The sequence below is a fragment of the Carassius auratus genome, chromosome 25 (genome assembly GCF_003368295.1).
Source record: "Carassius auratus strain Wakin chromosome 25, ASM336829v1, whole genome shotgun sequence".
In the NCBI taxonomy this organism is placed as follows: Eukaryota; Metazoa; Chordata; class Actinopteri; order Cypriniformes; family Cyprinidae; genus Carassius; species Carassius auratus.
In genome coordinates this window covers 9,376,473-9,403,347 of record NC_039267.1, presented here as the reverse complement: position 1 = coordinate 9,403,347, position 26,875 = coordinate 9,376,473, and the positions used below count along the sequence as shown (strand labels likewise).

At 36.4% G+C, this 26,875-nt stretch overlaps 4 protein-coding genes across 6 annotated transcripts; 3 read left to right on the top strand and 1 right to left on the bottom strand.

Moving 5' to 3' along the window:
• The first annotated feature begins 529 nt into the window (after positions 1 to 529).
• On the top strand, positions 530 to 4,873 carry LOC113043735 (uncharacterized). Of its 3 annotated transcripts, none has more exons than XM_026203302.1 (9): positions 530 to 589; positions 1,531 to 1,618; positions 1,830 to 1,954; positions 2,486 to 2,547; positions 2,630 to 2,696; positions 2,868 to 2,949; positions 3,153 to 3,228; positions 3,835 to 3,903; positions 4,564 to 4,873. In XM_026203302.1, exons 1-9 carry the CDS (start codon positions 558 to 560, stop codon positions 4,671 to 4,673), a joined length of 711 nt encoding a protein of 236 aa, XP_026059087.1. In that variant the 5' UTR covers positions 530 to 557; the 3' UTR covers positions 4,674 to 4,873. The 3 variants fall into 3 exon arrangements, with proteins under 3 accessions (XP_026059087.1, XP_026059086.1, XP_026059088.1); XM_026203301.1 differs by having other exon boundaries at positions 2,865 to 2,949; XM_026203303.1 differs by lacking the exon at positions 3,835 to 3,903 and having other exon boundaries at positions 2,865 to 2,949.
• A 14-nt stretch (positions 4,874 to 4,887) lies between these two features.
• On the bottom strand, positions 4,888 to 6,864 carry LOC113043721 (olfactomedin-4-like). The gene is made up of 5 exons (XM_026203278.1): positions 6,777 to 6,864; positions 6,518 to 6,676; positions 6,181 to 6,393; positions 5,884 to 6,016; positions 4,888 to 5,729 (listed from the first exon to the last, which is right to left on the bottom strand). The coding sequence occupies exons 1-5, from the start codon at positions 6,807 to 6,809 to the stop codon at positions 4,918 to 4,920; spliced, it is 1,350 nt and encodes a 449-aa protein (XP_026059063.1). The 5' UTR covers positions 6,810 to 6,864; the 3' UTR covers positions 4,888 to 4,917.
• Positions 6,865 to 12,418: 5,554 nt separating this feature from the next.
• Positions 12,419 to 18,658, top strand: LOC113043716 (olfactomedin-4-like). Its single transcript, XM_026203272.1, has 5 exons — positions 12,419 to 12,514; positions 12,677 to 12,799; positions 12,909 to 13,127; positions 17,015 to 17,168; positions 17,258 to 18,658. Exons 1-5 carry the CDS (start codon positions 12,452 to 12,454, stop codon positions 18,085 to 18,087), a joined length of 1,389 nt encoding a protein of 462 aa, XP_026059057.1. The 5' UTR covers positions 12,419 to 12,451; the 3' UTR covers positions 18,088 to 18,658.
• Positions 18,659 to 22,674: 4,016 nt separating this feature from the next.
• LOC113043719 (olfactomedin-4-like) lies at positions 22,675 to 25,728 on the top strand. The gene is made up of 5 exons (XM_026203275.1): positions 22,675 to 22,823; positions 22,983 to 23,105; positions 23,217 to 23,432; positions 23,784 to 23,934; positions 24,380 to 25,728. The coding sequence occupies exons 1-5, from the start codon at positions 22,767 to 22,769 to the stop codon at positions 25,207 to 25,209; spliced, it is 1,377 nt and encodes a 458-aa protein (XP_026059060.1). The 5' UTR covers positions 22,675 to 22,766; the 3' UTR covers positions 25,210 to 25,728.
• Positions 25,729 to 26,875: the final 1,147 nt, after the last annotated feature.

Below are 26,875 nucleotides of genomic sequence, written 5' to 3'. Positions count from 1 at the left end.
TGGAAAATGACTAAAAACAAAGTCATTCATTAAGTCATGATGAGAATTAAGTGAATATGAACATGACTCGTCATAAATGGTTTGTTGATTCTGTTAAAGATAACGGGATTACAAGAGCCTTTTCCCAAATCCTCTGTGGTGAACAGTTTGCCAAGCGTTCCTTATCAGCTCTATCTCTACCCCTATAGGCGTAGATCTAGAAAGAAGTGCATTTTTATATATTAATTTATTACATTTCAGAAGGACATTTGACAGAGATCATCATGACCTTATTATATGTCAATTACATTGACAAATGTCACCATGCACGCATGTTTCTATGCCAACACAACTGTGTTATACAATTGTTTGGACAATTGTATCCAATTATGGTCACCTACCAGGATTATAAAAAAAAAAAAAAAGTTTGTTCTCTGTTCTCCATAGTTGGTCTTGGGAGCAATTCTGTGAAGGCCTCCAGGAATTTGTTGACGGAGCGAGAGATAGGAAAGAAAAAGAGCAGTACAACAAGAAGACGGAAAGATCTGCCATCCGCCGTGGGAGTTGAATCTTTGATCATGGCTGCTGCCTGCTACGAACTCAAGATACTGTAAGCAAAGCACAAGCACTGTGTCTGATTCAATCAAACAGCTGCGAAAGAGCCATAGAACACTATTTTGTGAAGAAGGAAAAACACTAATGCTTTAAAATCAAGATACTTTCCTTCTGTTAGCATCTCATAACATCGAATCTTTATCAATTGCATTTTATAGTCATTTTTGCAATGAAGAGGAAGTTACACAAAATGTAAATTATGAGATACACTTCTTGTTTGTTGCAATCTACAAAGCATTGTCACACTATTTGACTACAAGGGATTTTCATACACACTCACACACACATCTACCTCACAGAATACTTTCTGTGCAGAATCATCTTCTACTGTACCTACAACCCACACATCCAAATCAAACACTGTCCAGCTGTAAAGACAAGCGCCTGACTGTCCCTCCCATAGCCTCAGTCAGCATTTAAGCTTTTTATGAGTGGATTCCATCCAGGATTCCTAAAAAAGACTTTATTTATATCATCAAACTGTAACAAGCCTTGTCATTATGAGATCCCACTGAATGGTGTTGCTCCACCCTGAGTCTATTTCCAGTCCAGTGGGGCTGAAGAGTGGAGAAACCTGCCCTGCCCTGCTGGCTGTGGGGTGTTATTCCCAGTCAACGAGAGACTATGGCTTCCTCTCTCTCCTTTCCCTCTTCCGCACTCTGTATTTGTGCCAATCGCTTCCACATGACCTGTGGTTTAGTTTAACCTCAAGCGTCTGCCTCACACACACACACACACACACACACACACACACACACACACACACACACACACACACACACACACACACACACACACACACACACACATACACTGTTTTATTGTGACAGCTCAAATGGATGTTTCTCAGAAACGTAATGTGAATTAAATTAAGACATAAGCTAACGTAATAAGAACAATGATATGGAGTCGTCTGCTTCTGTCTGTGAATTGTAGATCTACAGGAGACATGGTGCTTCAGCTGTCTCTGTTGGCTGTTAGGAAACGATACCGGCACCTTGGGATTGGCAGCTACATGATGGAGGTAAACACACAGTTGTTTCTGCTTGGACCTTCTCAATCTTCTTCATATTATTCTACTTTGTAAATGACAGTGTATATCAGTGCTGCTGTGTCTTTACCAATTGTTTAATGAACACAGCCTATAAGCTTGTATTTTGCATAGACACTGCCCTCTGTTGTTTGCATCTTTTTTTTTTATTTTGTAAGTACTTTTTCCTATATTTTTTTTTCAGCTTTTGAAGACTCAGTCTATAGTAGGGAAATATGATACACTTGTTGCCCACGCTGACACTGATGCAATAGGCTTCTTCAAATTCCACGGGCTCACTGATGACCCTCTGCTCAATGACCAGTTCAAGTACGGATAATGCATCCCACACAGCAACAAGTGACTCGTTCTTGGCCAGAATTAGCTAAAAACTGACTTTAAACAAGACTTTATGCTGATCATTCAACAAACATCTGGCTCTTTCTGTGAGACCAATGTGTCTCTATTGACAGCAGATAAGAGACAGGAGTTTCTGGCTTTTTCGTTTTTTATTGTTGAAAGTTTACAAACAGTGCCATCTGTAGGCTAGGTGGTATATGACTGTGGTAGCATGAAAATTACTATTTATTAACAGTTTGGGATGTATATCTATTCAAATATTTAATTGCAATGAACCTAAAATGTTTCTGCCGTTAATGCATTTATTTAATTTCAAATTTATTTTTCAATATTGAAATATTCATAAATAGTTATTAGACACTTTAAAATGAAATAACACTGGTAATACACTCAAAACAGTAATTCAGCATTGGCATTAAGCAATCATACTTGTTTTTAAAAATTAGTTTTGATGGGGCTCTATAACCTTAACTCTATTTTTTGTTTTTGTATATTATAAAGAGAGCTGAAAGATGATTGGACTAACAGTATTCTCATGAGCTACCTGCCACCCTTTACTACAGGTAAGGCATACACACACACACATACAAACTCATGAACACACACTTTCAACTTCATGTTTTCATTCTTCTCATTTTCCTCTAGACTTAGAAATGAGAAATCCCGTTTTCTCCCTGAGTTTACGAGAGGTGGAGATGAACATGGATGTGGCGTGAGTTAATATTCATTGCATTATGCATTTGCTGGCTGTTGCTGGGTAGTTACTAAATTTGTCCTAACTCTTAATATGAGCAGTTATCTTTGCAAGCACCTCTAAAAATAATCGAAAGCATATTGATCAACATCTGACAATCAGGTTAATAGTGTCTCTGTTTCTTAGAAGGTCGCAGGCTCTCTTTGCATATCAGCAACAGGTAATGTGTGTGACGAGACTACTCGAAGAGGTCAAGATCTTACGCAAACAGGTGATATTACATTTTGCATGATATTTGAACATGCGCTTACCAATCGACAACTGCAATTGAGTGTATTATAATCATACAGACTCTGTGTTTCTGTCACATTGCACATGTATCTCTATCTCTCTCACTCTGTGTGTGTGTGTATGTGTGTGTGTGTGTGTGTGTGTGTACGTAATCACATGCTTCCATGGTGACTGGCTTTTCAGCTAGATCTAAAACGTGAGGAAGTGGACCGCCTCAACTCCAAGCTAGAACAAGAAAAACGAAAGCGACATGATATAGGTATGTTTGTACAGGTGCAAATTTTTATACCTCAATATTTGCCTGTCTGTTTTACACAAAACACAATTGGGAGGGTTAAAGCACCTGTACCAGTCAAGTCTACAAAAGCATTTTGGTCATTTGGTGTTTAATATTGGACAGTTTAATCATTAAATAGGTTAGGCCCTTAACGCTTACCTTCTTAACCCTATCTCTTTCGATTATTTTGTCCTTATCTTTTTAACCATTTTTTATTTTTTCCACTCTCCTATTCCCATTTTTTAATTGTAATCCTTCTTTCGCTCTGGTTTTATATTGGTTAAATGTATATTAATATATCTATGTTATATTTAAGTTTTTGTGGTTATTATCTCCCAATTTAATATGCAGGTGTAAAATTGTGACTTGGGGACTTTTAAGTTAGATGATGGAAAAGTTCATCTAAATGATAGAGGATGCAGTTTAATATCCCTAATCAGCCAATACTGCTAAATTACCAAATATTTGCTCAAATGTTATAGATTAAAAAAATATATTTTTAAAGAACTGAAAAACTTATTATAAATTGCTGAAATTTATTTTTAATGAATATACAATTTATTTTATTCATATTTACATACTCTGTAGAAAACAAGTTCTTGATGTACAGGCTGAAGAACACAAAAGAACTGTTAGACAATATTGCCTCAGACTCAGGTGAGTATTTTTATTTAATTTTTCTTTCAGCTTGCAGCTGCAAGTAACACATGAACTGCGATAGCCTCCAATCTTAGCTGATTCAAACAGTTGCTCTGAAATGCTCATGTGCTTGTATAATGGTTACTCACAAAATCCCAGCCTGTCATATTGAATCAGCAACTATGATACTCTTTTGAAGCACCTGACCAATAACAAGCTCAGACTGACCTTTGCTTGCACCTCCAATTATACGAGCCACTTGTCTTCTATCCTGTGACTCATAAAGCTGTGGGCTGGGTTCTGACGGCTCATAAAGCACTACTGGCTCCATAGGCAGGGATGAAGAAAAAAACCCATAAGATCAATCCTGTCTATAAAATCAAAAGCGAAGAGAGGCACAATAATGAGTGCAAAAAATTCAGTGTATGAAGAGGTCCATATGGCCAGTCTTCTCCAGTCACGCTAAAAATACATTTATTGAAGAAATAAGCCACTTTAGACTTGAAAAATGAAAAATTGTTATGCTAGGTAAACAAAGCAAGTGTGTAAACACTGGCTGTTGTACCAGAATTCAAATGTGGCTCATCCAATAAAGTGCTTTGTAATTGCCTTCGTCTCAGGAAAGCTAATGTTTGAGTAAGTGTGTAGGATATATTGGATTGTCTTTGTACTTTTCAGATGATCAGGGACTAATTGAACGGGAGCATGCAAAACCAGGAACACAAGAGCAAGAAACAGCACAGTCTGAAGAACCTCCCTTTCAAACAACAGAGGGTGCTGGAGTTTAATGTTTTGTAGCTTTTACTGCAGACTTTGTTTGATGTCTATTCTCACATTTATGCATTTGTTTGTATGTTTATTTGTACCCCTGTCTTGTAGTTTTTGAATGTCATGTTTTTGGGAGGCACTCTCTTGGTTGCGAGTAGTAAAATGCCTCTGGACCATCTACATAAAAGCTTTGGGAAATAAAACAAACCAGTTTTGAATTTAAAACAATGCACTTTTTATTGGGTAACTGCATTTGAAATGCACTTAGAAGAAGGTATCATATGCTAAAAGATAGGCATCATTATACAAGTAGAGTTTTCCATCAACTGGATTGTAGTTCAGATTGGCTATACCAGCAGAAACCTTCTCAAAAGGCAAAGAAAGAGTGTTTATCTCATGACCAGTGGTTGTATCGAAAGCATAAAACACCTCTTCTTTGTAAGTATTGACAAAGCGTGTAGCATACAAGACCCCGCACACCATAAACGTGCTGGTGACGGACCTCTTAAAGAGACGCGTCTTCCAGGTATGAGTGATATTGAGTGACACTGGCTCTAAACGGCTCACAACAATGTTGCCGTGGTTCTCATCAGTGGCGTATATCACCCAAACACCATTTTGATCAGCCTCCAGGTCGATATCGGTCCAATCACGACAGCTGTAGTAGCAGAAAGGGAACTTGTTGTCGATTCCAGCACCAGCTAGTTCTACACGCTTGGTTGCTTGAGTTGTAATGTTGAAGCTGCAGATTTTAGCGGTGTCGTAGCATTGGTAAAATACAGTATTGTCATACAGAATAGTGCCAGAGCCCTGAACAGCATTCTCATGGCTGTAGGATGGTGCTATCTCTACATCTTTGTAGTAATTGTTGGCCATGAAATCTTCAAGTGAGTTGTACATCCTGATTGTGTTGCCACGCCTGTGATCGCTCACCAGACAGTGTTCCCAATAGTGTTCTGTACTGCTTAGCAGGGCATCACGGCCCCAAGAACCAGAAATATAGGACTTGCTGATGGAATTGAGCTTGGTAACAACTGGAGAACTTATTCTGGTCATAGTGCGCTGATGACAAGAACCTGCAAGCAATTTAGTGACAGTTTCTTTGTTTGTTAGAAACTTTTTGGATATTCATAATACAGAAAACGGCATTTGAAGCAATTCCATTCGTTAGAAGTTTCTACATCCTACCTTCAGAAAAAATAACTTACAGATAGTCAGTTAAGTACTTACTTCTGAAATCATTTGGCATGGTCTTGCAACTCTGTGCACGGTTGTTGAGCTCACGTAACCTCTTCCTCATGGTCTCTAGGTTGAAGAAATCATCTCTGTACATCCTCTGGACATCATTCTTTGCTTTATTTAACTGAGAACAACAAATTGTCTCATCAAACTGTGGTTGATATTACATTTATATTGTTGAGATCATTCTGTCATCATCTTTAATTTGAGATTGATTTGAAACACTGATTACAAAATAAAAAGAGTCTACAGAAATATTGGTTTGTGATCATGTGTTGCAATGTCTACCTCACTGAGCAGGTTATGTGTCTCTTTGTTGGGGTTCTGCATGTGTGTTTCATTGACAGATTGATGGATTTCCTCAAGTTCCTGGTTCAGCTGTCGCAGATGAAGTTCGCTGTACAGTCCACTTGTGTGCAGGTAATCAAATGCTTTTAGACGGGCTGAGATGTTCTGCAGAGTGGCTTCCATCATAGGCAGTTCTGCATTTGTGTTCCTCATCTGGAAATCGACTCAGAAAGTTAATTGATATTGCCTTCAAGAATCTGTTCAATTGTAATGTGCATCATCTGAAAAGCATTGCAGTCCATTAAGTAGTTATTGCCATAAGAAGCTTTTACTTTACCTTTTCCTCAAACTCATTCAGGTTGTCCTCACAAATCTGGACCTGTCTTGTGACTTCCTCAAAATGAAAAATAGGAAAAGTCCAAATAGAGCTGTTTATTTTACACAAACATGAATCAGACGTCTGTTGACCTTGAACTCTCTGAGCCTCGACAGTCGCCTTATGTACAAACACAAAAACAATATTCCATTAAACATACATACGTTTTCAGACATTAATCAGAATGGTATGGCCAATTAAAGACAAAGAGAAAACTTACGATGACTGTGAGGAGAAGCAGGTAGACAAGCATGATGACCAAATGGGATTAGAGATTACAGAACTGCTTTAAATCGCCACACAAGCACCGAGATGTTGAAAATTTTGATATGCAAATATGTGAAAAAAATTTACATATGGCTATTTTCAGAAATTCAGGAAGAAATGTTGCTGACAAATGGAAAATGTATCCACAAGTTCCCCTCAAAAAATGCATGCATGCCCAGTCCATGATAGATTTATGCATTGTTTTTTTTTAGATATTCACATTTATGGTTTTGGTATCTGTTGAAGAGGATGTGAAAATTGCACATATGGCTAATTTCAGGGATTTAGGAAGAAAATTTGCTGAGAAACAGAAAATTCAACCACAAATTCCCCCCACAATTTACACATCTCCTTTTTATCATACATTTTATGCAGACATTTGCACTTTCTTTGTCAGTGAATACAGGTATTTTTTTTTTTACATTAAAATTTGCAGTGGTGAGGGGTCTGTTGAGGAGGATGGGAAAATTGTGAATATGGCTAATTTTTGAAATTCAGCAAGAAATTTGTTGAGAAGGGCAATAATTTAACCACGATCACCAAGGTGCCAGACAAGACTGAAAATCACAAAAAAATAAACTGTCTGCACACTTGAATCCTTAAAACAAACTTAATCACCAAGCTTTCGGTCAAACGACCATCCTCAGGGCACACAGACAATAAATGTAGCAATCAACTTAACTGTGTTCAAACACATCAGGACAATCAACAGTGATTAGCACACCTGTGAAAGCCAGGTAGGAGAGTTGTAGTCCAATGTACTCCCACCAATAAAATTGCTTTAAGTGTGCAGACGGTTTATTTTTTGAGATTTTTTTGAGACCAGTCCATCATAAAATGTAGGCAGAATTCTGCCTACCACCACACTTCACTGTTGGGATGGTACTGTGCAGGTGATGAGCAGGGCCTATTTTCCTTAATACATGATGCTTGAAACTGATGTTCATCAGACCAGAGAATCTTGTTTCTCAAGACTGTCTTTTAGGTGCTTTTTTTGCATTGCAAAGTCCAAGTGTTTTTTTTTGTTTTTTTTTTGCCTTCAAAGTCCAAATCGGTGGAGTGTTGCAGTGATGTTTGTCCTGAAGTAAATTTCCCCCATCTCCATATATGTTCATGCAGTGGAGTGACAATAAGCTCCTTGGTTAGTACTCAAGGCCCTTCTTTATCGAATGCTAGAAACAGTCCTGGTTGTTTCAAACTTCTTCCATTATGGATAATGGATTCAGATAGATACTATTTTCTTATCTATTGATAAAATGTTGTGACATGGAAACGTGTACACCCAAAGTTACTAATTAAGTTCTGTCAGGACCACTATCATCAGAATAATAGACGCTTTCCATTCAGTTTGGTTTGGTGGTTCAGTATGCTTCTGTTCAGGGCAAAAACTCCCTGCCCATCCATGCAGCCTATCATTAACCCACATGTGTGGCATGTGTGGCAATGATGGCACGGTGGGGATCCGGCAAACAATATGAGCGCCGATTGTTGGTGGGAGGAGTGTGGCCCAGATCAGTCAGGTGATATGTGGCCCAAATCAGGCTGAGATCTGGCAGCATATTATGTGACCCATGATAAACAAGATAAATACAATATTGCATGATAATGGTTAAATGATCACAGACATTGTAATGAAGTGTAGTATTGTTAAAATGCAGTCTTTAAAATAGCAAGTCAAGTCATTAATCAATAACAACAGCCAAGTCCCTCTATAGTAGATATTTTTTGATAACAAACAAAATGTTTGCTGCGTGGATCAGGCGGACTTAATGAAAATGCAAATTCATTATTTGCCAACAGGAGATGTTTTAAAGCATGGACATAAAGCGCGAGAAATAGAGGTTTCCCCAGTAACAGCTGTTAACGAAGCAGAGCTGGTACGCTCATAGCTGCTATCAGGCATGTAACATGCAAGTCTTCCTTCAGAAATACAGCGATATAAAAACATCTGCGCCTCGCTTTGATATTTAAACATATAAATTTAAGGAGTTATTATTATTAAACGTGCAGTAAGTAACGTTACTCATGTTTATTCAGTGAAGCCTTTTTGAAAAAAAGATCAGTTTTAAAATTGTGGCGAGTCTCCAAAAATAAATAAATGTATGGGAAACACATCCCACAGCACAACCACCTGAGCCCAACTTTAGTCTACTCATCACCTTGGCTTTAACTGCGTTTGTAGAAGGCACTGCAGCCAGACCGATATACACGACCGTGCGCTCGATGAAACCATCTATATGAATTATGAGACCCCTATCAAATAAATATTCCATCTAGCTAGTAGTAATATATGTTAAAAAACACGGCCGCCTTTCGTTAATAATTATAATTACGTTATAGTATGATATCGAACAAGTTAGAGAACGCCATTTGAAGCTACTTTATTCAGCTAGATATAGAACAAATGTAGATTTACATGAGAGCTAGTCCGTCTGCGTTTTACACAAGACATCATATCCTTTCACAAAATATACGGATAGATACAGTTAGCTGAATGGATGCATACCTGTTTATTAGAATGCAAGCGAGTTCTGCATCTCTCTGTAGTTTCAGCTTGTCACGAAGCTCTCACTATCTTGGAAATGCAACTCCAATATTTACCCGTGTCTTGTTGCTTCTCTTGTCCCAAAACCATCTCGGGTCATTTTTTTCACCTGTGCGTTTGCGCTTCACAGAACGTGCAGGCAAAGCATAATCATGATCTATAACTAAGTTATTGATTGAGGTTTAAATACGAATATAAATATAAAATATAATAGTCTCAATCAAGGCTACTACTTTTTCTTCTTCGTCTCATCTTTGTTTCTGTTCACCTTTGTATTTGGCGGTTCCGCAGAAAGTTAGATAAACTAGAGGGGTCAAAGTTTATATGACGCCATAGATGGGCGACAAAACGGAAATAAAGAAACGTGTCATGTCTTCTAATTAAACTATAATTTTCTCTGGATTTGAAAGTTCGTGGAAACTGTCGGGATGATGTAAGTACACAACAAAAAAATATATATAACATAGATATAGTGATTTCTGCTATTTTTAAAGCAGAAAAATTACATATTGCACCTTTAAATTAAATGATCATGAAAGTATTTTATTTTTATCCTGTATCCAGGTGATGCTTGGTGTGAGGAGCAGATCCAAATTCAAACTGCATTTATTGGTGCTATGCTCCTCACCATTCTATTATATTGTGCCAAAAAGACTGCAACTGAAATGCATCGTCATTTTGGATAACATTACATGAAAAATCTGCAATACATTATTATGATTAAAGGGGGGGTGCAATGCTCGTTTTCACTCAATATCCTGTTAATCTTGAGTACCTATAGAGTAGTACTGCATCCTTCATAACTCCAAAAAAGTCTTTAGTTATATTATATTCATAAGAGAAAGATAGTCCGTGCCGATTTTTCCCGGAAACACACGACAGGCTGGAGGCGTGTCATGTGGGCGGAGCTAAAGAATCACGAGCGCGAGTAGGCTTTTGCGTTGAGAGTGTTTGGAAGCTGTGACACAGATCCAGAGGCTGAAATTTAACAAGAGCAGCATCAGCAAACGACGTCTCTATGTGGTATGTACTAAAACTGTATATATTTGCTTAGCGGTTTTGGAAAATGACTAAGTTGAAGCAGTTTTACTCACCGCATGCGGTTCCAACACACCATCGTGACCCTTTTTCGTTGGGATTGCATCATCCTTAAGAAATAAACGATATGCAAATCCGTCTCAAACTGGGCCTTGTTTGTAAAACAAGCATCTTCGAAATGCAGGGAACAAACAAAAACACTTGCACAACTCCGTTGATGCTCTGTAAAAATAGACTCCATCCACTGGTCCCTTAATGCTGTTTTTTTTTTTTTTGTAATCTGTGCAGGGTTGTCTTGCCCTGGCAACCCAAAAACAAACTTCTTTTGTGACATTTTGCGACGCTCTCGCTCTGATCAGTGAATCGCTCTGATCAGTGAAATGTGTGCTCAGCCTCGCTGTACGGGAGCGCGCGCTCTTCCGGCAGAAGTGCCCTAAGGGCCCATATAAGGAAATTCCGCTCTTCCGTCACACAGAGCCATACTCGAAAAAAACTTTCCGAAACTTGTGACAAACCGGAAGTATTTTGGGAACAAAAATACTCCTTCAAATGTACAACTTAATTTTTGAAACTTTGTCCATGTTTAGCATGGGAATCCAACTCTTTAACAGTGTAAAAACTCAGTATGCATGAAATAGCATTTCACCCCCCCCCCCCCCACCTCTTTAAGGCTGAGAATTAGTACCAATAATAAAAACCTGTTTTGCTAAGGGTGATTAACTAGCTGAGATTCTGTCTGATTATGGCCGATGTGTAGCCCTAGTCTATAATCCAGTTCTGGGCCACTTCAAATGTATAACTGTTGTCCTCACTGGACTGTAGCCAATGCACAATAAACTCATTTAACCATTTTTCAAGTTTCAATTTATAAAACGTGGACCTCTGGGAATCCATGCTCTGGTCTCATGACTAATAATTCAATCATTTTAGATCTAACTGTTTAGTTGTAATAAAGTTCTTCTTTAAGGATTTATGAGTGCTGAAGATGTGATGGAGTTCTGAAAAGATCTAAAAAATGTTAAAAGGGAAGATTTTATCTTCACTCTTCAGCCCCTTTGGGGGTTTTGTAGAGACAAGTTCAGAAATAGAAAATAGAACAGATGTGATGATTTATCATGAAACTGCACACTCAATGCCAAGAGGGTGAGCGTAGTATACTTAGATTTATAGAGTAGATACCCTTTTTTTAAACTAAATTGGTTTCAAAAATTTGATTTTTATGACATATATTATTAATAAGATGTATTTGTCTGTTTTTTAACAAGCGTATGTTTACATTTTGCCATCTTTTCATGAATAGTATTATTGATCAATTTTTTTTTTGTAAGAGAGGGGTGTACTCATTTATGCTGAGCACTGTGTCTGTTTATATACAAAGTACAGACCAAAAGTTTAGACACACCTCATTCAAAGAGTTTTCTTTATTTTCATGACTATGAAAATTGTAGATTCACTGAAGGCATCAAAACTATGAATTTACACAAAAAAGTGTGAAACAACTGAAAATATGTCATATTGTAGGTTCTTCAAAGTAGCCACCCTTTGCTTTGATTACTGCTTTGCACACTCTTGGCATTCTCTTGATGAACTTCAAGAGGTAGTCACCTGAAATGGTCTTCCAACAATCTTGAAGGAGTTCCCCGAGAGATGCTTAGCACTTGTTGGCCCTTTTGCATTCTGTCTGCGGTCCAACTCACCCTTAAACCATCTGGATTGGGTTCAGGTCCGGTGACTGTGGAGGCCAGGTCATCTGGCGCAGCACCCCATCACTCTCCTTCTTGGTCAAATAGCCCTTGATGCCTTCAGTGTGACTCTACAATTTTCATAGTCATGAAAATAAAGAAAACTCTTTGAATGAGAAGTTGTGTCCAAACTTTTCGTCTGTACTGTATATAAATATATTACACACACCCACCAAATATATACTTCCTCAATTTGTAATTTTTTTTTTTTTTTTTTTTTTTTTTGTCTCAGCAGAAACAGTTTGTGATGCAAAAAAGATTTATATATAAGGCTACAAGACAGCAACCGGTCCTATCTCCAACATGAGACAATCACACATTTTCCTTTTGACGGTCGTCATTCCTGTAATTTTCTCAAAGGAAAATGTAACTTTTCTGTACCTTTTTATTATTTTTATTTGACATTATTTCTATCATCATGTTTAATGTCAGTGTTTATTAAAATACATTTTTATCTATTGAAATTTTTATGGTGTAATTTTGCTTGCAAGTTGGATTTATTTATGCCCTGTTATTTTGTCTCCACAGTCAACGAGAGGGAAGCACTGTGTGTGTGAGCTACAAAATGCTGATCCTGCTTTCCCTGAGAATAAACTAAATAACGTGGAGTTCAGTGCTATTCAGTGCTCTAGAAACATCACTTCAGAAAAGGTAAACATAATGTTGTAATGTTTAGGGTTGGAAATTAGGCATGTATAATTCTGTACAAATCTGTTACTAAAGCAAAAATTGTCTCAAAAATTGTTTCCCTTGTAATCAGATAACAGAGATTGACAGGCTGATGTTGGGTCTACAACATCGGATCCGGCAGCTTCTGGACAATGTGTCCATGCTGGAAAAAGAAGACAATGGAAATCTGTACGCAGCCGTGTCTCTACGCATTATTGAATTAGAGTTAGCCGAGATTCAAGAACTTATGGACAAACTCAACAGAACCACTAACGATTACCAGCAGCAAGGTTTACAGACTGCTGCAAAGGTAAATTTCCAGTATGTACACTACATGCACATGTTTTTTTATGCACACCTTTGTACAGTTATATGTAATGTGTTTGTTGTGACATATTGCTAAAACTAAAATTAATTCAGTCATTTACAAAAGAAGATCAAAATATAAAAATGTTGTTTCACTGTGTTAGGTTTTGCAGAATATGATCATGTTCAACATGTATTACAGTGCATTAATGAAAATATTTAGTTAAATTACATTTATTTTTGTATATAAATTAAATAAGAATATTGAATTAAAAGTAAAAAAATATTTAATTTATTTTGTTTTGATATGATAATGGTGATACGATGAAGTTCAAAATGGATTACATTAAAAGGAAATGTTTATTTAATGTATTTAAATGTAACTATCTAAACTAAATATGAATATTCAATTAAATGTAATTCAATTTAAGTAACATTTAAATATTTATTGTAATTTCTTTATTTTGTGTAATGTCAAGAAAGAGCTATACATATTCATTAAATACTTCTGTAGCACCCCCTGCCCTCTCGAGAGATAAAGGATTAGTATACCCAAAAATGAAAATTAGCCTGTGTTTTACTCCCCCTCAAAGCATCCTAGGTGTATGTGACATTCTTCTTTTAAACAAATCCATCAGAGTTATATTAAAAATTGTCCTGGCGCCTCCAAGCCTTTCAATGGGGGTAAGCAGGTGTTGGCTGTCAACAGTTAAGAAGACGTGAAATAAAGTGTGCATTTGTAATAAAAGTGTCTATCACATGGCTTCTGGGGGTGAATAAAGTCCTCATGTTGAGAATCCATGTATTTTTGTAATATAAATATCCATATTTCAAACGTAATAAACACTTTTCTCACTTCTGCTGACTGTGGTAAGCGGATGATGTTCATGCATATGAAACAAAATCACTTTTTGGCTTATATCGAAATCCTCCAACATTTTTCTTCTAATTTGTGACCGGTGTTTTGTTTCGTCTCCACGCTCATCATTTATCACGCAACAGCAACGTATTCTATCATCTGCTGGGAAGCCTTCCACGTATGACATGTGGTGGAAATAATAGAAAAATGTTTATTACGTTTGAAATATGGATAGTTATCTTACCAAAATGCATGTATTCGCTACAGTAGGCCTTTATTCACCCCCCAGAGACGCGTGACGGTACGTTTTATTGAGGATGCTTGCACTTTATTTCACGTCTTCTTAACTGTTGAAAACTGACACCTGCTTATCCCCATTGAAAGGCTTGGAGGGGCCAGGACAATTTTTAATATAACTCCGATTGGATTCATCTGAAAGAAAAATGTCACATACACATAGGATACATTGAGGGTAAGTAAAACATAGGCTAATTTTCATTTTTGGTTGAACTAACCCTTCAAGGTTCTCAAGTTCTATTAGGATGGAGCGCTGGATTCTGGTGATATGTCTCTCAATTAATATCATAAACTATTACAAACCTCTGGTATTACCAATATGTACAAGCTAAGTAAGTATGGTTAAGTAAAAAAACTATATGATTTCAATATCAAAATAAAAAAGTCAATAAATAGTCAGATCTCAATAAATATTTAAATGTGAATAAACAGAAAAATATAAATAAATAGATATATAGGTCAATAAATAAATAGACAACGTGCAAAAAGGTAACAGAATACACTATATACAATATCGGTATCAAATTTATCAGTGACAACACCTCAATCAAGGAAACTGCAAACTCAAAATTGACTCTGGGTGAATTTTTTCCAATATATTGCAGCATCTGCAGGTGACTACTGAAATTAGTCCTTCTGACTATATTGTTTTAAGAGCAACTGGGACAATAACCATAACTGGCATTAAAAGCTGCAGTCGGTAACTTTTGACGCTCTAGCGGTTAATAAACAGAGCTGCTTGCGTCTTGCGGAAGAACATCGTAGCCGGAACTACTTCTCTCTGTTTATGTCTATGAAGAATCACAAAGGTACTGGGTAACTCCGCCGCGGTACCCCCGAAGCAATCTAAAATAATCCAAATATAAACACTTATTATAGGTGTACACTAGTGATTCAGGACAGGCTAAAAACACGGTTTGGAAAATGGATTCATGGTGTACTCGCGTATTATATACATTTTGTATACTCTGAACACAAAAAAAAAGTTACGGACCGGAGCTCTGATTGGTTGTTTCTCTTACCGCTCCGTAACTTTTTTTTGTGTTTATATTCGGACTATTTTAGATTGCTTCAGGGGTACCGCGGCGGAGTAACCCAGTACCTTTGTGATAAGAATAATAAGAATAAACAGCATATATTTAGGGGGCAAGCACCAATGGTGCGTAGGCACCTATTGTATCCACTGGCCATATTCTTCTTCTTCAGTTTCTTCGCTTGCGGGAAAGTTGTGAAATCTGGCACACTGATAGAGGAGAGTTTCACCATTAACCATAGCAAATTTGAAGTCTCTAACTCCAACTCTCTAGGGCTACCACTTGTCCAAATTGTCAATATTTTTATGCTAATAACTTTTGAACTGTAGGCCAGAAAATAAAGATTATTTTCTTCTGAATCCTTGGCTCATCCCAAGTTGAATGAACCCCAAAATTTAAAAATTGCAAGGTTTAGTTTTTTCACTATTTTAAATTTTGATAAAAACGTATTTGACAAAAAGCACGCAAAAATGCGTGTCTCTATCTCGGCAACAGTTTGGCATATTGAGACCAAACTTGGTGTGTGTTACAATAACCATGACCTGAGACTACCTGCAGTTTTTTGATGTAGTGCCACCTAGTGGTCAGGAGATATAAAAATGCATATTTTTGCTTATAACTTCTGAATGGTTTAGCCACTGGTCAAAAATCACACCACTGGTCTCTTTAGATTCAGTGGGTCAAGTCGAGTCGAATGTTATCAAATTTTCCCATGTCACGTGGGCACTGAGCCGGCATGGACTCGTCACCTGACCCTAACAGTTCCATATCAGAGGCTTGTGGTACTTTCCTCCTTGGCTCAAAAGAGGCTGCAGAGGAAGAGTCCTGTAGGGCTAGTTTTGTGAGTTCACCGCCTTGGACAATGGCCACACGGAGCTTGATATTTCCGCAGTGGGGGCAGTCTGACCCCCCAATCGCCGCTTCTGTGTGGGGGTGATCCAGGCAGAAGATGCATGACTTGTGACTATCAGAGAGTTCGACTGGCTCTGTGCAGGAAAGGCAATCCTTGTTTCCGAAGTTAACCTGAACACAGCAGGGAAAGAAAAGGCGTGTCCACTGCAGCATTTAGATCACAGTGAGTAGTCTTGTTGATAGGCCTCTTGCTTCTTAAAGAAGGTTGGATAAAGAAAAAGATTCTGAATGGATGACATACATATTTTGCAAGCTTGAACGCCATTGGCCAGCATTACTGGCATGATTCAGTAAGGCTTCAGTAGTATTTAGAGAAAAAGGTAATTCCCCATAGCAATGTAGACTGAAACTCAGTTCTTCGCTCTCTCTTCTCCCCCTCCCATTCAAAGGTTCTCCCCTTAAAAAGGATCGTAATCCATCAATCAAAATACACCATCTAGTTAAGGGGATGCGACCATGACATTTACAAACCAATCAAAACAAATGAAATTTTTTTTAACCATATTTGCTACTGAATATTATAAATATAGGTGACCACTCTTAAAATTAAACACAGTAGCGAACTATAGGTGAATGTTTTCAATCGAAAAAAAACAAGGATTAGACACACTAGAAATAATTTAAAGGCTTAATTAACCCAAGTTTACCCAGGGTTACAAAAAAAGATTTTTACATTATTTATTTATTCTTTACCTTTTCTATTCATTTTTGACTGTTCACGTCCCACTTATACTATTTTGTAAATAATGTGCATTTAACTAATTCCTATCTAATCCCTAATTGTTACAGTTTCATGACATGACAGAAACGATGGCGGAGCTGGAGAAGTTTGATAACTTGCAGATAATTGCGAAAGAGCGTGAGAACGAGATTATTAAGAGGGATTTGGAACGGTGCAATGAAGAGCTCAATGGTACATCACAACCCCCTACACTTTCCCCAGGTATGCATAAAATAGACTATTATTATTATTACATAGCCACAGCTAAAGCATCAAAGTATAATACTTAAATTTTTGCTTTTCTTTTTCAGGTCACTGTGGCTTGGGCCGCATGGTCAATGTATCAGGGCCTAAAACGTATTCCCTTACAGAGTTCGGAACATCCTACCCTTATGGTGCTTGGGGTCGAGATGCAAATCCTACTCCAGGAAATGAGAACAAGTACTGGCTGGTGGTGCTGACAAGTAGTAATGTATATGGCAACTTTATCCGCCAGTACAATAGTTTAAGTACTATTATATTAGGTATAGAATCAACAGATACATACATATCAAGCTCCAATCCCACAACAAACACAATTCAGGGGTCAAACATGGTCATGTATGCCAATGCTCTCTACTATAACTGTTACTATACATACTCTGTTTGTCAGTTCAACTTGACAACTCAATCTGTCAGTACTGTGGCTTTACCTAGTGATACAGGTTACAATAACAAGTTTCCATTCGGACACCTCGACAACACATACAGCTATACTGATATGGATTTTACCACAGATGAATCAGGCGTCTATGTTATATATGCAACCACAAGCAACTTTGGAAATGTGGTTATCAGTAAAGTCGAGACTAGTAATCCACCAGTTTTTGGCCAAACATGGTCCACTTCTCTTCACAAAAAGTCTGTGACAAACACCTTCATGGTGTGCGGTGTGCTTTATGCTACACGTTACCTGGACAAAGAGACAGAACAGATTTTTTACTCTTATGACACAAAAACAAATATAGAGCGCTATGATTTGGAATTTAATATCACGAAAAGACAGACTAATATTCAGTTTCTTAACTATGACTCCAGAGATCATTTACTGTATGTCTACAGTGATGCCTACATTGTATCTTATGAGATTGTCTTTCAGTAAGTCTCCAATGAACTACATCTGATTGGCTGTACTTATATTCCATAATCCGCTGTATTACACATACTGTCTGCTCTTAATAGTATGCAATATTAGAATTGCTGCATTGCAAATGATTTTGTTGAAAATGCTATCCCAAAGGTACACATACAGTAGATAGTACATTTTCAAAGTGTGGTTTTTAAACATATACCAGGTAATGAACCAAGATGAATTCAGACAACATAATCAATATGATTTAAGACATGCTTATAGTTACATGCAAACACTAACAAGGTATAAGTGGTATCAGAACAGTTATACTGTATTGTGTCCAATTACTAGTTTCCTGTCTTTAAATATTTTCAAATTCAGTATTTACAATATTTACCATCACCAGTTAAGTATGAATCATTCTGATTCTGATTCTGATTCTGATGTCAATTTACTGTAAATAAATATGATTTTACATGTTTTGAATGTTAAAACTGGTTGTTTTGTGGAGGAAAACCATGTGTTTATTATATGTACTACACATTTTGGTTAATGAAATAAAATCTTCTACTGATGGATAACCAAAGCTTACAACCATGAACATTAAATACTGATACAGAACATGCTTATTTTTCACCTGATTTAAATAAACATATGCAGATTTAAAATATTGAATACACAAAAACATGGGTTATGTATTTATTAAAACTTTTCACATATAAACCTTATTTTATTTGAGTTCGCAAATACGGAAAAAAGACAACCAAAATATCTTCTTTCATGTTCCACAAAAGATTTGAAACAACATAAGGGTGAGTAGCCTAAAATGTATGCTGTGCTGTCATTTCAGATAAAGTTGTCTTACCTGTAATTCTGTAATCTGTGACAGGACAGTCAGAGGAGGATCCTGGCCTAACGCAGCTTTTGGACTTTCCTTTTTTTTTTTTTTTTTAAGCGGTTTCTGTGGTGTTGTTTAAATGACAAATATCTAGAGCACATTATCGTAACACTATTAGCTTACGCAAAGCTTACGCTTTGTAAAACCATTTAATTTGGGGAAGACAATTAACAAAATTGCATATCATATTATAATAATTATGTCTCACAAAATATGCTCTCAATAGATCACATTAATTGATGCACTGAAAATTCATAATTCATGTTACCAATTTCAATATCACAATAATAAATAAATAAGTACACTGAACAAAATTATAACCGCAACACTTTTGTTTTTGCCCCCATTTTTCATGAGCTGAACTCAAGTATCTAAGCTATGTACACAAAAATAAATACTAGCACAAGTAAAACACAGCTTACTGAACAGTCACAGATTACAAAATCACAAAGATACATATGAAATCATCCTTGAAAAACTTAGAAATATTATATTGTATAAAGTAAATGTACAAAAACACTGAATTCTTCACTGTGGTCAATATTCATTAATTCTTACTTATTTTACAAAAGTGATTCTGTCAAGGACAGTAAGGGATTTTCTTTTTGAAGTTTGATTTACATGATTGACACAAAAGACAACAGCAGCTATATTAGGCTTCTTTAGAGGAATAGTTCACCCAAAAATGAAAATTCTGTTGTTGTTCTAAACCTGTATGAGTTTCCCTCTGCTGTTAGATGCAAATAATATATTTGGAACAATAGCCTACTGGTTAAAAAAAAAAAACTATTGTAGTCAACGGGGACCAGAAACTTTCTGGTTATGAACATTTTTCAAAATATGTTCGGTTTTGTTGAGGAGAACAAAGAAATTCATACAGGCTTAGAACAACTTAAGGGTGAGTTAACGATGACAGCATTTAAATTTTTGGGTGAAGATCATATAATGCCAGGATCTCATATAGCTCACTATTACACATGCTTTCTCTTTAAAGGGTTAGTTCACCCAAAAATCTAAATTATGTCATTAATAACTCACCCTCATGTCGTTCCAAACCCATAAGACCTCTGTCATCTTCAGAACACAGTTTAAGATATTTTAGATTTAGTCCGAGAGCTCTCAGTCCCTCCATTGAAGCTGTATGTACGGTCTACTGTCCATGTCCAAAAAGGTAAGAAAAACATCATCATAGTAGTCCATGTGACATCAGAAGGTCAGTTAGAATTTTTTGAAGCATCGAAAATACATTTTGGTCCAAAAATAACAAAAACTACGACTTTATTCATCATTGTCTTCTCTTCCGGGTCCGTTGTGAGAGAGTTCAAAACAAAGCAGTTTGTGATATCCGGTTCTCGAACAAATCTTTTGATGCAACCGGATCTTTTTCAACCAGTTCACCAAATCGAACTGAATCGTTTTAAACGGTTCGCATCTCTAATACGCATTAATCCACAAATGACTTAAGCTGTTAACTTTTTTAATGTGGCTGACACTCCCTCTGAGTTCAAACAAACCAATATCCCGGAGTAATTCATGTACTCAAACAGTACACTGACTGAACTGCTGTGAAGAGAGAACTGAAGATGACCCGAACAAAAGATTGACTCGTTCTGTGTCCTGTCTTACAGGTTTGGAACGACATGAGGGTTATTAATGACATAATTTTAATTTTTCAGTGAACTAACCCTTTAACTATTAAAATTCATGTAAGATACAACTGACTGTGTTGACCAGGATACTTGCAAAGACTGGCATTTTGACACATAACTAGGCTATTTGTATTTGAACGTTTAGGCACAAGGCACAAAAAAGAACTCAAGTTTAGTCAGGCACTGTACGAGCAGGTGCCGCGTTTATCATGCTGAAACTGTCTTAGCGCGTGCATTTACCAACAAGAATAATGCCCCGCGTTTAATTTCCATTAATAGTTTAAAACTATTTGTCTTTAAACCACAATGCTGAAAATTAGTTTAAGCTTACAGTACATCATGACATTCAAAACGATTGACATTTTTCTACCAGGTTATTTCCTAAACCCTTGAATATGAGTTTGTTCAAACATAAAAAATCAAATATATTCATCAAGTTAATAATCCAACTAACCTAAAATATGCAGAAATGCAGACATTGTTTTATGTTTATGCAGTGCGATACAAGGCGCGATATGCAACATGTAAAAACACAGTATAAGTCCATATAATAAGTAATTATGTCCCCACTGGATGCAACAAATGCCTAGTTTGTAATGTCTTTTATTGGTTTTGTCTCGTCATGCCGGGACACACTTCATCACAGTATGGTGAGGGGCGTAACATTTCCGTCACACGCTTGAGGTTTTCAGCCAATCACAAAGCACTGGATAGCTGGCCAATCAGAGCACACCTCGCTTTTCAGACCGATGAGCTTTGTAAAAATCGAGGCATTTCAGAGAGGTGGGGCAAAGAGGAGAAACAATAATGTACATGTGACGAGTGGGGCGGGGCCGAGGGACGTGGGAACGAGGAGTGAGGCCGGTGTAATGATTGGAAAATCAGCGACACCTGCGACCCACCGCCGGTCTCGAGTCCAACGTAGGAGATGGAAGGGTATAAAACTGGAGCGACGACAGTGAAGGACGACAGAGGACCAGGTCTGGGCCTTATTTTATGTTTTGCTTTTTTATTTGTGGGCATCAGTCATCCGTGAGGGGCTGATGCGCTGTTTTGTGTTTATTTTGAATTATTAAAGTTTCAGTTGATGGTTCCCTCCTCCTTCTTCCGGATGAATATGAAGGTTATATTATTACAGTACAGTATCTGGAAAATAATGTGTTTTTTGTTTTACCCTCAATAAGTCCCCTTGGAATTAAGGTTCATCTGCATTCCGAGTAGTTTTGAGATTTTGAGCTTCAAAGTTTTTGTATTCCATTTGACTGTATGGATACAACTTTGTTGGCTATTTAAAAAAAAGTCTCAAAATATACAGAACATTAAAAAATCAATCAAATAATATAAATAAGTTGTCACTGAATAAGAATATGTGAATAACTCAATTTTAACAAAAATGGCAGATAGAACCTTATAATTCCGAGGGGACGATATTGCATTACACCAAATACACAATGTTCAATTTTAGCAACGTCATGATCCCTTTAAGACTGCACGCAAACACAAAATTATATAAAGCAACTCTGCGGTGAGATTGTGAGGCAAGACATTTGTTTTACTTTACTCATAGACCTGCCAAATGTGTCCACAGAGATAAGACAACATCCTCTCTTATTTCTTCATTTGTCGTTTTTTTTTTTTTTCACATTAAACTTGTAGGTTTAAGAATAGGTGAGGAATAAGGTCAGAAAGTGAGAAGGTCAAAAGTGAATGTTTGGTATAAAAAACTACTATTAGCCTAAACCCAAAAAACATATTGTTAATTTCTAAAATAAATAACAAAGCATAAAAAGAAGAATTTTAAACAAAGCATAAAAAGAAAAAGAATTTCATAAGCAGTGATATAAAATGCCCATTTAGGTTGAGATTTTACTTTTAATGTTAAATTACAAATGTTGTATAAAATTGCAATCTCTATAAAAGTGCAAAATGTGCTAAACCTTTAAATCTTTAAATCTTCAAGACATTGTGGGTTCAACATAAGTTAGACAAAAATATGAAAATTAAAAGCAAACTCTGTTGCAAGAGATGACCTGCTCCACCCAAAGAAATGAATTCTTCACTCTCACTTTCATCATATATTTCACCATAATGAAATAGCATTGAAGTTCTGCTGCTACCACACAAGCTTTTAAAAGTTATTAGGTCCATTCGCTACTTTAGAAATGAGCCAGTCCTATATATTCATTTTGAAGATTGTCATCCCATTCAGTTTCTTGCCGGTAAGAAAGATAAAGTCAATTTATCAATTACCATCCATTATTATTGATACCTTATTTTTCAAAATACTGTATCTAATATATTGTTATAGAGAGTGCATATACTGTTTTTTTAAATAATTTAATTCTATAATTGAATTTCCTGTGATTGGTTCACCACAGTCAGCGACAGGGAACGAATGTTTGTGTGATCTGAAAAATTTAGATCCTGTATTTCCTAAAGATGAACTAACAAAAGTAGAGACCACCACCTTGAAATGCGTAAGGAGCATCACTTCAGAAAAGGTAAATGTTTTTATTTACACATGTTTCTTTCAATTTCATTCAAATTAATTTTAAACCGTTTAAGTATATTCAATCAAATTAAATCAATAATGTTAATGTAATTATCTGCAGATGACAGACTTAGACAGACTTGTGTTGGGTCTACAACAACGTATGAAGCAACTAGAAGACAATGTGGTCGGGTTAGAAAAAGAAAACAGCAATCTGTATGCAGCCGTGTCTCTGCGCATCATTGAGTTAGAGTTTGCCGAAATACAGGACCTCCTCAACAAACTCAACCAGACCACCAACGATTACCAACTTCTCAGTGTGCAGGCTACAGTTCAGGTGACTAGCTGTGCAGAAAAAGTTCTCAAAATTATAAACAAATCGATAGAATCAATGCAATGAAATGTATAATCGCATAGAGTAAATATAAAAATGTAATAATTTAAATCATAAATGTAAATAAACGCAACAATACTAAAAACTATGTTCAAATAAAACTGAAATATAAAATGATATAAAAAAGTGACATTTTAAATAATATGTTAATATAAATTATTATGCCTTTAATAATTTGTGTTATCTAAATTGAAATAATAAAGGATTGGACGTTTTTTCTGTTTTGTGAAACATTTTTCATTACTAATTTTTGAATTGCCTAAATTCTTCTTAACTTCTCCCTTTTTCTTAAAGCTTGAAGACATGAAGGACACAATGGTGAAGTTGGAGAAGTTTGACAAAAAGCAAGTGATTAAAAAGAATCGAGAGAACCAAATGAAGAAGAACTTGGAACAGTGCAAAGAAGAGCTCGAGGCTTCATCCCCACCTCCCACCGTTTCCCCAGGTACGCTAAAGACCTCAATGGTCTTTTTTCTCCATTATTAGTCACTAGTGTTACGTAAAAATATAGTCTTTCGATTAACTGTGATCTTCATTTGTTCAATCTCAATATCGTTTACCAGTATTTCCTGCTCTGCCTGTTAGCAGGGGTGCAAATACGGCACAGCTGCCAAATATAAAGCCACGAGATAAAAGAAGTTACACTTTCCCTCAATTTGCAGCAGAAGTTGATTGTGATGAGATAAGAAGAGTGTGTATTACAAATAATGCCTATTGAGTTTTCTCCTCGTGTAACACTCTAAAACATAATTTTTAGAGCAGTACAGTTCAATTCACAAACTAATGATTCATATTTATATATTACTGAATAAAATGTATACCCAAAAATATTTTTTATACCAAACAGATATTTTTCAGTTGTACATTTGAATTCTTCTGTGTTTTTTCAGGCCGCTGTGGTCTGGGTCAATTGGTCAAAGTGGCAGGACCTAGAACATCTTCCCTTACAGAATACAGCACCTCCTACCCTTATGGTGCTTGGGGTCGAGATGCAAACCCCGCTCCAGGAGACGAGAACAAGTACTGGCTGGTGGTGCTCACAAGTAGTAATGTATATGGCTACTATGTCCGTCAGTACAGCACCTTGAGTACTCTTTTATTAGGTATAGGACCAAAAGATACATACATATCAAGCTCCAATCCCACAACAAATACAATTCAGGGACCAAACATGGTCATGTATGCCAATGCTCTCTACTATAACTGTTACAACACATATTATGTCTGTCAGTTCAACTTGGCGACTCGTACTGTCAGTACTGTGGCTTTACCTAGTGATACAGGTTACAATAGCAAGTTTCCATTCGGACACGTCACCAGCTCATACAGCTATACTGATATGGATTTTACCACTGATGAATCAGGCATCTATGTTATTTATGCAACCACAAGCAACTTCGGAAATGTGATTATCACTAAAATCGAGACTAGTGACCCACCAGTTTTCAAACAAACATGGTTCACTTCTCTTCACAAAAAGACTGCCACAAACACGTTCATGGTGTGCGGTGTGCTTTATGCTACTCGTTACCTGGACAAAGAAACAGAACGGATCTTTTACTCTTATGACACCAAAACCAAAAAAGAACGATATGATTTGAAAATAAAAATCCATAAGGTGAAGACTAACATTGAGTATCTTAACTATGACCCCAGAGATCATTTGCTGTATGCCTACAGTGATGCCTACATTGTAACTTATGAGCTTATCTTTCAGTAAAGCCGCATTCACGCCAAGAATGATAACTATAAAGATAACAATATTAGTGTCCACACCAGCGAATGATTTCAACTGTTTATTCTATGTGCACGATCATCTGCTACTTTAAATTCTCAAGCTCGTTATAGCAGGATGGATTCTGATTGGCTGTCAATGCTTTTCTCTTTCATCAGCTGGGAAAAAAAATGTTCTGACAGTGATTCCAACGATATATAATTTCTCTGTGCCTTTATCGTTATATGTGTTTTGCAAATGATTGTATGTTGAATAAAGTATCCCAAAGGTAAAGTACACCAAAGCTTTTAAGACTTAGCAACATGCAAAATCATGCATGCAAAAACAAAGTGGACTGTGTTATCAGAACAATTTTATGATACTATGTCCAATTACTAGTTCACTTTCTTACAGTTATTTCAAAAGTACTTTCCTATTGCCAGTGAAGTATGCACATTTACTGTAAATAAATATTTTACATATTTTAAATGCCAGAACTGCTTGTCTTGTGGAGAAAAATCATGTGTTTTACCCCTAATAAAATAAAATATGAATGAAATGTCTCTGCTGCTTTATAACCTACAAACACAGATACAGAACATGCTTACATTAAACATATGCAGCCTTTGAATATGAAAAACACAAAAATTGCTAATTTTTCAAATTGCAAACTTTATTTGACTTATTTCCTATATTTACATTGTAATATATTCAGTAATTTCAAAGTAGTCTTATTTGTGAAGGTGATCAAATGATGCTGAGTGAAGTTTCAAGTAACTACTTGAAATTACGTTTTTAGTACTTTGTGGCAGGACAGTTTGGTATGCTACAATTGTGATGTAAAAAGCGGAATATGGACATTTTTTTGTTTGGTTAATGTTGAATATTTTATAGCATTTATTTTTATAACATTTGTTTAATGTCATCTCTTTAACCTTGATATGATTACATTAAGATGCCTTATATTGATGTCACAGATGACTTTTCTATATTTCTGATATCAATGTAAGGCATAAAAGAAACGTAACTAATGATATCCTACGAGGTGTTGATTCTGGAAACCGCGTTGTCTTTCTGTTGTTAGATCTTACAGCGGCATTTGATACAGTTGATCATAACATTCTCATTGATCGTCTTAGGGATCAGGTTGGTATTCAGGGCTTAGCCCTGAAATGGTTCTCTTCCTATTTGAAGGATAGGACTCTTATTTTTCTTCTATTGCCCCCCTTGTGTGTGGGGTTCCACAGGGCTCAATACTGGGACGAATTTTATTTTCCCTTTATTTATTAGGCTTCTCCGGTTTTAATTAAACTACATCGGTTACCCATACGTTACAGAATTCAATACAAAGCGCTGTTGTACGTTTTTAAATCTCTGCATGGTCTAGCCCCTGAGTATGTTACTGATTTAATCAGCCGCTATCAATCCAGCAGATCTCTGTGCTCGAATGATCAGTTGCTCCTTGTAGTTCCACGAACGCGTTTAAAATGTAAAGGCGATCAGGTGTTTTCTGTTGCAGCTCCTAGGCTTTGGAATGACCTTCCTCTGTCTGTTAAAATTGTCCTTCATTGGGTGTTTTTCAGAGTGCGCTTAAAACTTATTTGTTTTCTTTAGCTTTTGACAATGCTTTGTAAGTGTGTATGTCATATGTCTAATTTTGTTTTTATGTTTC